This window comes from Hibiscus syriacus, unplaced genomic scaffold (assembly GCF_006381635.1).
Source record: "Hibiscus syriacus cultivar Baekdansim isolate YM2019G1 unplaced genomic scaffold, ASM638163v2 tig00113725_pilon, whole genome shotgun sequence".
Lineage (NCBI taxonomy): Eukaryota > Viridiplantae > Streptophyta > Magnoliopsida > Malvales > Malvaceae > Hibiscus > Hibiscus syriacus.
In genome coordinates this window covers 3,525,437-3,536,458 of record NW_024063471.1, presented here as the reverse complement: position 1 = coordinate 3,536,458, position 11,022 = coordinate 3,525,437, and the positions used below count along the sequence as shown (strand labels likewise).

General features: G+C 37.2%; 1 protein-coding gene across 1 annotated transcript; it reads right to left on the bottom strand.

Moving 5' to 3' along the window:
* Window positions 1–4,324: 4,324 nt before the first annotated feature.
* Window positions 4,325–4,798, bottom strand: LOC120187418 (uncharacterized mitochondrial protein AtMg00820-like). The gene has a single exon (XM_039191137.1). The coding sequence runs from the start codon at window positions 4,796–4,798 to the stop codon at window positions 4,325–4,327; it is 474 nt and encodes a 157-aa protein (XP_039047068.1).
* Between the last annotated feature and the right edge of the window lie 6,224 nt (window positions 4,799–11,022).

Sequence of the window (11,022 nt, the reverse complement as noted above, 5' to 3'; positions counted from 1 at the left end):
TGATTCCTTAGGATTGTGCATGAACTAGCTTACAACTCCAACAACATATCCCTTGCTATGAGCGTGCCACTTCAATACCAAGGAAGTATTTTAATATTCCAAGCTCATTTACTTCAAACTCCTTTATAAGACACTTCTTTAGGTTACTCATTCCTTTAGAATCATTTCTTGTAACAATTATATCATCTACGTATGCAAAATGTACAGTCACTCCCCTGAAGGAAAATGTTTCACAAACAGAGTGTGGTCACCTTAGTTCTATTTAAAACTTTGACTCAACATCACTTTAGTGGACCTCTCAAACAAAGCTCTCGGGGATTGCTTTAGTCCATATATGGTGTTCTTTAATCTGCAGATCTTCTTTCTAGTAGTTGGGCCAAATCTAGGTGGTATATCCGTGTATACAACTTCTTCAAGATCTCCATGTAAGAAGGAATTTTTAATGTCAAACTGTTGCATATTCCAACTTTGAATGACAACTAATGACAATAGGATTCTCACTGTGTCCATCTTTGCAACAGGGGCAAATGTTTCAAGGTAGTCTACCTCATAGGTTTGAGGGTAACCCTTTGCCACCAACCATGCTTTGTCAGTTCTAAAAAGCCATCTGACTTATACTTGACTATAAACACCCATATGCATCCCACTATTTTCTTTTCTTCTGGCAACTTCACTAGGTCCTATGTTTTATTCTTCTCTGGTGCTTCCATTTAATTTTTCATAGCCTTCTTCTTGTTCTTCTCTAATGCCTTAGATATAGTTTTATGAATGGTGATGACATTTAGGCTGGTGTTCTGTGATTGGGGGATAAGTTTTTGTAGGTTGTGAGTAGGTAAGAAGAATGTTTTATGGTACAAGTTCTTTTTCCTTTTCTAATAGCAATAAGAAGTTCAAAATAAGAAGTAGACATAGTATTTTCATAGTCATTTTGATAAGAATGAGTTTCAGAATGTACCTTAGATTGCATAGGAGAAGGAGAAGGGGATGATTGAATTTGCATATGTGTCTTTTTCCTTGAATAAACCAGTAGAGGACGAGTAGTGTTTTGAATGTTACTAGGACAGGGTGTGTACGTGTGAAATTTAAGGGAGGAATTAGTCATATGGTATGTGGCTCCTGAGTCAATTATCCACGGATTTTGGGTAGGTATATGGTTGGATGACTCTAAGACATTAGAATCCTAGAAAAAGAAGAGGATATACCTGAGAATATCAAATTGTATGTTAATGTAGAAGAAGGTTTCTCTAAGGATTCCAGTAGACTTGTTAGTTTTTCCACTTCTTCCCTGTTGAACTCAATAGATGGTGTGTAAGTGAGAAATTTAAGGGAGGAATTAGTCATATGAACTCAATAGATTGTTCTGCAGGTTCCATAACCACTTGTTTGGTTGTATAAGCTCTACTTTTTCCTCTTGATGAACCTCATTTTTCTGTGAAGTTCCTACTTGCTGACTAAGGCTTCCAATGTAACCTCCAGCACTTCTCTTTAGTGTAGCGAGGCTTCTTGCAGTAAGTACACCATAAATAGTCCATGTTCACTGCTCTTGTTGCTTATGGTCTAACTTTAAAATTATGCTACTCCAGGCGTGTTGGTTCCTCAGTTACAACCCTAGTGACCAAAGATGAACTATCTACTTGACTGTTTTCAAGTACCATCACTCCTCTTCTTCTTTCCTCAACATGAATGATAGCAATAGTCTCATTCAATGAGGGCATGTCTTCCTTTCCTATGATATGGACTCTCATTACATCAAATTGGATATTTAGTCCAGTAAGAAAATCTTAAATTATGTCCTTTTCGATAAACCTCTTTAGGATTGTTGCATTCGCACTGTATTTCATTTCAATATATTGATAGTGATCCATCTCCTGCCAAAGATTCTGCAGCAAGTTAGAGTACTCAGTAATTGATTGGTTTCCTTGTTTGGTGGATGAAATCTTGCTCTTGATTTCATATATCTGGGCAGCATCTTAGACCTTAGAATAGGTTCGTTTTGTAGCCTCCCATATTTCATGGGCTATTCTAAGAAACATACAAGTGTCACTTATCTCAGGCAGCATTGAATTCCATAGCCAAGACTAACTAGCGAGTCTTGTTCATCCCAAGCCTCAAACCTAGGGTCTCTTTCCTTAAGACCAGTTCCAAGGAGATGACTGAGCTTACCTCTTCCTTTTTGGAAGGTTCGAACCAATTGGGACCACTTAAGATAGTTCTTAGCATTCAATCTATAGGTAGCTTGTATGTTTTGTAAGTCACTAATTGGATTAGGGTGACTTACTTCATTCATTATGCCTCATCGAACATCTTCTGAACTACTAGAATCAACTCCATCAACCATACGTTTTGTAGGACAGATACCCCACACTCTAAAGGGGAGATAAGAACAAAGAAGGGCGACTTAAATATGAATAACATAACCAAAAACAGAGTTAGAGAGGCTTTGGTACCTTGTCAAAACAAGGAGTTTTTGTAATTCTTTCTTATATTTTTATGTAGGAAACTTATACATTTAAATATACAAGCTACTGCCTTATCTTAGGAAATTGCTAAACTAGGTAAGTGATTGATTCTAGGAATAAATAAAGATCCCTAAAGTTTAGGGATCCTAACTAATAAAATATATCACAAAGATCCTACTAGATATACATAATTTACTTAAGAATCTAATTCCTGACAAATATATATATTCAATAAAAGAAGCCTTTATTCTAAAAGAGAAAGAGAATGTATTAACTACCCTAGAACTTGTTTCCCCTTTTTATTTTGAGAATAATGTTCTACTTTTATAAAAAAAGGTCCAAAGGTTCTATTATCTTCACAATGTATTCCAGTTCTTCGAGAGTTATGGTTAGATGTCAATCTGCACTGTCTTTTTCATGGATAAATTCTCACCGATGCATTTATTTAATTGCATATTCATTTGACTACCCCAAATGTTGAACAGTTTATCAATTTTCTAGTTACCATCCCAGTTAAAGGGCATCAAAATGCCCTTGTTTATGTAATGTCAAAATGGACCAAATATAAATAACCTGATTTTTCAGGTAGTTAAAGAATTTAAATACTTTTATTCAAAAGAAAATTGCATATTACACAAGAAGGGACACGGGGTATTTATATACATGAAACCTAGATAAAATATGAGTCATATTTTCTACAAATTAGGAGATAGTTTTTAGAGATAAATTAGGATTAAGAGTTTAACTTAAACACTACTTACACTCCCCCTCAATCTGGGGCGTAAATATTGTGAAGACCCAGCTTGGATGTAATTTCGTCAAAGGTAATCATTGAAAGTGCCTTGGTCAATACATCTGCTAGTTGGTTTTCTGAAGAGACGTAGTTTAGTTTCATAGTTCCGCCATTTACTTTTTCTACAACAAGTGTTTTTCGATCTCCACATGTTTTTATCTATCGTGGTGCACCAGATTCTTTGTAATGCTCATCGCAGATTTGTTGTCACTTTGACGTTCAAAATAGTTGTTGTCGACATCTATAATTCAGTTAAGAGTCTTTGAAGCCAAATTCCTTTACACATCCCAAGTGTTATCGCCCTATATTTTACTTCTGCACTACTCTTGGAGACTACTGATTGTTTCTTGCTCCTACATGTTACTAGGTTCCCCATACAAATGATCAATATCCTGAGGTTGGCCTTCTATATGTTAATTCTCCAACCCAACTTGAATCTGAGAAGATTTTAACTATTTTGTCTTCATGTTTTCTAAAAATCAACCCATGTTCATGTGTCATCTTTAGATATTTTAAGATTTGATTGACTATCTACAGATGTTCTTCTCTTGGATCATTAATGTATTGACTAACAATGCTAATAGGAAAAACAATGTCAGGTCTAGTTAGAGATAGATAAATGAGTTTACCCACTAACCTCTGATAATGTTCCCTATTTATTGGGTTTTCATCTTTACTTAATTTTAAGTTAACTTCTATAGGAGTTTCCGAGGGCTTTTAATTAGTCATTCCAGTTTCAGAAAGTAAGTCTATAATATACTTTCTTTGATTTGTGACGATTCCTTCTCGTGATCTTGCTACATCTGTGCCTAGAAATATCTTAGAGTTCCCAAGTCTTTGATTTCAAACTCCTTTGCTAGTAAAGTCTTCAATTTTTTGATTTATACTAAGTCATCACCAATGATGATGATATCATCAACGTAAACAATCAAGATTGACTTCTTCTTATCTGTAGCAGTTTTTACAAACATAGTGTAATCCGATTGACATTGTTTGTAGTTGTCTTGTAATATTACCTTCGTGAATCTATCAAACCAAGCTCTAGGTGATTGTTTTACACCATATAAGGATTTCAGTAGTCTACATACCCAGTTAGTTCTAGAATGAATTCCTGGTGGAACTTGCATATAGACTTCTTCTTCAAGATTGCCATTGAGAAATACATTTTTATGTCTAGTTGGTGAAGTATCCAATCCTTGTTTACTACCAAGGATAATATAACTCGAATAGTGTTGAGTTTTGAAACTGGAGCAAAGGTTTCTTGATAGTCAACTCCATAAGTATAAGTGAACCCCTTTGTCACAAGTCTAGCCTTATATCTCTCAATTTTTCCATCTGCCTTGAATTTCACAGTAAACACCCATTTGCAGTCGACTGGTTTCTTGTCTTTAGGTAGATCAATGATAACCCAGGTTTTGTTGTTTTCTAGAGCTGAAAGTTCTTCTTCAACTACCTTATTCCACTCAGAACTTTTTAATGCCTCCTCTATGGTTTCTAGAATGTGAATATGATCAACTTGAGCTGTGAAAGTCTTAAAACGAGGCATTAGTTTTCCGTAAACAACAAATTTACTAATTGGATGAGTTGTACATCGTATAACTCCCTTTCTTTGAGCAATTGGTAACTCACTAGTATTAATTACCACATCTAACTTACTTTGGCAATCATATCTTTTGTCTGTCGATGGATTTAAACCCGGTTCTAGCTCTTGACAATGCATTGGTTGCGGTGTGAAAGATAGGGCTTGTTTGCGTCATCTTGTGTAGGTGATAATATCAGTAGATGAACTGGGTGTTTTATGAGAGTCGATGAGATTAATGGATTGGTTTTCATTATCAGATGTAGTGGTGTTAAGAGGTTATAGAGTGGTAGTTTTTTCAGTAGAAGATGGAATGATGGGTAACTCAGTAATTATCGGTAAAAATTGAAATTCAAACTCACTCTCCCCAGGATTTTTGTTTTTAAGAAGAATGGTTTATGCTATTAAAAAGTGACATCCATAGATGTGAAGAACCGTTTTGTAGAAGGAGAGTAACAATGATGACCTTTCTGATGGAATGAATAACCAACAAAGACACACTGAATTGTCCAAGGATCAAGTTTAGATTTATGAGGATTATGGTCATGGAAAAAGGCAGTACAACCAAAGACACGAAGTGGAACAGAAGAGGTAAAAGGTTTGAAATGAGAGAATTTAGTGGAAAGGATATCACGTGGACACTTAAAGGTAAGAATCTTACTAGGCAAATAATTGATTAAAAAAGTAGCTGTTAAGATAACCTCACCCTAAAGGTATTTCGGAACATTAGAATAAAAAAAGAGTGCATGGGTTACCTCAAGAAGATAACGATTTTCACGTTCGGTGACCCCGTTTTGTTGTAAAGTATCGACACAAGAAGTGAGTTGGACTATTATATTTTCCTGGAAGAAAGATCCTAACGACTGAGAGAGGTGTTCCCCACCATTATCAGATTTAAGGATGCCAATGGAACTTTAGAATTATGTTTCAACCATTTTGTGGAAGCGTTTGAAGATAATAGAAGACTCAGAATTGTCTTTCATAAGAAAGGTCCAAGTGATACAAGACTGGTCATCAATAAAGGTAATAAACCAACGAATTTCATGTAAACCCATAACCCATGAAGGTCCCCAGATGTCACTATGAATTAAGGAAAAAGGTTTAGGCAAGAAGGAGGGAGAAGGAGGATAACAGCTCCAAATATGTTTTGAAATAGAACAAATTTTATAAGAAAATGATGGGGGTTTTTATAAACAAATAATTTGGGGAAAAAATTTGCAAGATAAGGAAAACTTGGGTGACCTAACCTAAAATGCCATAACACAATGTTGGTGGTCACATCTGTAGGAGAAATTTAAACAAAGGAAGAAATAAATGGTGCGAGTGAGTGGTTTGAAATGGGAGCATAAGGAGGAGCTTCAAGGATGTAGCCATGACGCCTAGCATTGCTAATCACCATCCCCGATGTCAAATTTTGAAATTCACAATTATCATGAGTAAAATGAGAACTACAACCCAAATCGATAGATAATTTGCTAATCAAAAGAAGAATGCAAGTCAAACTGGGAACAAATAGAATATTAGACAGAATAATTCAGCTATTAATGCGAACTGAGCCACTGCCCTTAACTGGTGATAGGGAGCCATCAGCAGTACGAGCACTGCATGGGATACCATTTTTGTGAAACATTGAAAATAAACTGAAGTTTCATGTCATATGATCACTTACTCCAGAATAAATAATCCAAAAGACATATCCGGGTGAAGGGGATAAGGAGGCAAAAGGAGAACTACCTTCGCTAATAATTCAGGCAAACTTGGGCTCAGTAGCAGGTGGAATCTGTAAATGACCAAACATCTGTCGTAGATCATCCAGCTGTTGATGAGAAAAGAAACCACCTTCTAATGTTGTTACAATAGAGTTACGTGGGATTGACGCGAGGAAGATTTCGATGGAGTCCAATTGGCCAGACAACCATGTAGTATCCAACATTTATCGCGAACATGACAAGGTTTCCGACAGTGATCGCACCAGGGACAGCCTTTCTTGACACGGGTGTCACCGGAGGAATGGGTATTCAAGGTAGAACTTTCAACGGATGGTGGAAGTATCAGAAACCAACGATTTTCTTCATGGCGAACCTCAGAGAACACCTCGCGAAGAGGCAGAAGAGGCCTGATGCCCAGAATACGGCCACGAACATCATCAAGAGAGACGGATAGCCCCGACAAGAATTAAAAAATATGTCGTTTTTCAAAAAAACCTTTGTAGAGTTTGGCATCTACACCGGTTTGCCAAGCGGGAGTTTCGAACAGATCAATTTGCTACTATAAGCGATACAACTAAGTGAAGTATTTCGTAACAGTAAGATCGCCCTGCTTTAAGTTATTGATCCAACATTCAATGGAAAACAGAGCGGACGAGTTTTCCTGATTGGAATGTGTCTCCTTGGCAATATTCCAGATTTCCGAGGCGGTAATGTAAAGCATGAAGTTTGCGCTAATGTCTAGCATCATACAGTTGAGGAGCCACGACATAATTGTGGTGTTCTTAGTGAGCCAAGTGTCATATTGGGGATCAGAAGGATCGGGGACCAACATATTTTCCGAGAGATATTGTTGTTTTTGGCGACTGGTGATGAACAAATGCACTGATTGAGACCAAACAATGTAATTCTCACTATTTAGACGATAACAAGTAATGGATGAGGAAACCGAGTCGGAAGGAGACGACTGGATAAGATAATGGAATTTTCAGCCTCGGATGGAAGATTAGATGAAGAAGGATACGCCATAATAACCGAGAAAAGGAATTGAAGGTTGTGTTACGAGGAGACTAGGCTGGTCGAACAGTGACCAAACAGCGGGGAAAGATTACCACTGTGATGAGAGCAATGTTGGACCAGCGGCGCGATGAGAGCAATACGACTAGAAGAGCAGCAGCTTTGATTGCGCAACAAGGAGGATGAGTCTGCAACGGGGTTGTGTTGTAATGCGAAAAGAACAACACTGCAATGAGGACGACACTGCCAAGGGTGCAGCGATTCAATGGAGCAACGTTGTGGTGGTACAACAAGGAGGATGGAATTTTATGATTGGGAGGACGACAAACGGCGGCGGCAACAAGGCTGGGATCGACGTCGGCGACTGATACCATGTAAATAACCAGATTTTTCTGGTAGTGAAAGAATTGAAATACTTTTATTCAAAAGAAAATTGCATATTACACAAGAGGGGACATGGGGTATTTATATACATTAATTAGAGACCTAGATAAAATAGGAGTCATATTTTCTACAAATTAAGAGAGTTTTTAGAGATAAATTAGGATTAAGAGTTTAACTTAAACACTACTTACACCAAACAACAAGGCAAGTTTCTGTACACATTCCAACGTTTAGCAAGGAAATAAGTAACGTGAACTTATGTCTGGTCTGGTTACATGCTCATTCTAACGAAAACAAATCATTTGTTGTGAAATTTCATGGTATTTAGTGCATTTTCGTTGGTAGTCATTAGCGTTAAAAAGGATTCCTAGGATATAAAAAAATATTAGGAAAAATTCATAGGGGAGAGCTCTCTCTCTCTCTCCCCCTCCCCCTCCCCCTCCCCCTCCCCCGTAACTCTTAATTGACATGTCTATTATTTGGAGCTTCCATGATGGGTTGAATTGATTGTCTTAGACAGTATTGAGGCTTAATTTTATTTTTTTCCTTATTGGAAGCTGCATGATTTATTTTTGTGAGTAAGTTAGAGATTGAAAAGAGAGAAGTTGAGAAAAGGTTATAGAAAATTTCATGATCGAAAATTCTTGCTGAAAACAGAAAAAACAACCTGTTTTAATTGGTTGGGGATTACAAATTAGAATCCTACTAGGTTTCTCTTCTTCCTAACTTTTATCTCCTAAAACTTATCTCGTAAGAAAACAAAGCTTAATCAAACAATATAGACATGTTACAAATAAATTAAACTTCTAAGTGAAATCAAACACAACTTGAATGTACCTATCCATGTAGAAATAGACTCTGAAACACAACTTGATGATGTTTCGAACTTCCTCCTTAGTGAAGGGATTCTTCTCATGGCTGCTGTTGGAAACATAAGCAATATTGATATGGCTATACCTGACCTGACGAGTTCGATTGGGTTTCCATCATGCTGGTTTGCCATGTATCTTCCAGCATATTCCCCTCGAATGACCAGGTTTTTTTTTTTGCAATGATCACACCAGGGCTTGCCTTCCTTTGTTTGTTACCTTGTGAGGATGTGTGAGCGTACAGGGCTGAACCTTCAGCCACTATTTAACCAGCAGGTTCTTCCATGGTCAACTTCCTCCTGGTCTCTTCTTTTTTTTACTTCGGTAAAGTCCTCTCGGATGGAAGGAAGAGGCTTTTGCCTAATATTCTGCCCCTTACCTCATCTAACTCTATCCAACTCTTTGTTGAGAACAAGAAGAATTGGGAATGTCCTCTTTTGGGCAACAATTTTCTTGTATAATGCTGCATCATCTGAACACGTCCAGGGGTTAGTGTCAAATAAATCAAGTTGCTGCCAATACTTTGTAATGGTGTTGTAGTATTGATTGGAAGTCAACTCCCCTTGGCGTAGGTCATGAAGCTTTGACTCTGTCAGAGTTTAGAGATGCTGTCTGAGTTGGAGCCTGGAGGGAAGGGGAGTCGGAGCCTGAACTGACCTCCGAGAATGATATGGGTGGGTTCTCCATGGTTTTCTAGGATTTTGATAACGTAGCCTGATACCATGTGAGAAGTCGAGAGAAGGGAAAATAAATTTTCCTGATCGAAAACTCTTGCTGAAAACAGAAAACACAACCTGTTTGTAGATTGTGGATTACAAGTTAGAATCATTTTAGGTTCTCTTCTTGCTAACTTTTATCTCATAAACCTTTTAAACTTCTAAGTGAAATTACATTCCTAAATATCAGCATCTTTCTACAGTTTTCTCTTAACAAAATCTTTGCAGGACTATATTATCTTTCAGTGTCGGACACTTTTGGTTTTGTAGTTTTCGTGTATCAAAAGAATGTAATCTCTCTCTCTCTTCCTAGTTAACTTATGATTATGAACAAAGTCCATATTTACGGAAAGGAAAACAACCGTCCATTCTCTTTCAGCCACTTTCTAATTGGAAAAATTAAGCGTATAATTGATGTTCCTTCTCATACATCCTTTGGAGTGCAGGGGAGATTCAAGGGGCATATCAAATCAAAGTTATTACCAGTGCTTTAGCTCTACTGCTATCCACTAGGCATCCTGAATTAACGAAGATTAATGTCCAAGGCCATCTAATTAAGGTTCATGATATTTCTTAGATGGTTGAAAATCATTTTCTCTTGGATGTGCTTACTGCGAAGTAACATTTTTTCTTTTGAAGTCTATGTCAGGGATAACCACTAGATCAAAAGCTAATTCTGCTCCTGATAAGTGGACCATAATGCCACTTCCAACAAAGGTATTTCTCTGTCTTTTAATATATGTCTGACAGAGATTGCCTTGCGAATATTGAACACAAAACAATGGTCTAACTACTGTCTATTACTGCAGATTTTGGCTTTACTGGCAGATGCATTGATTGAAATACAAGAACAAGTTCACGACGCCGAGGATGAGGTAGTTTTTGTCCTCTTTTACTATTTTCCATGCTCTGTATTTTCGGTTCATGGGAGGTGGTGTATAATTTTCCAGAGTTCCAACCAAGGTTCTGTATTGCCAGGGGGTTAATCCCCAAGTTTAATAGACCGACTTCCCGAAATAATGACAATGTCAGACGAGGGTGGATATTTAGGCTCTGAACCATTTGGTTTGCAGGGTAGTGATTGGGAAGAAATTCATGGAGACATTGACTCAAGCAAAGATTTGTTATCCTCTGCTGCTGCCGCACCATTTGGCAGGTCCGGATATGAACATCTTGAAGCAATGGCAAAGGCATATAACAAGGTTTGATCAAATGGAAATAACATGAATTCTCTAGTCGTCTATAGTTCCTTTTACTTTGGAGTTACAAATTACTTTCAACTCAATCAATAATTTCAAAAATCAGGATGACGATTATGAAGACAATCCACTAAATGTTGCAGATCCCCTTAGTGAGGTAATTTTTTTCCCACGCACTAAATTTACTTGCATGCCCTACATTTTAAAATTTTATATAACCGCCAAATTCTACCGATGAATCTTGCAGAATAACTTGTCAAATTATCTCTTGGATTTCTTATCAAAGCTCTGTCAAAATGA

Coding starts and splice junctions, on each gene's coding strand:
- LOC120187418 (XM_039191137.1), bottom strand. CDS start 4,798: ATGCCTCGTTTTAAGACTTTCACAGCTCAAGTTGATCATATTCACATT.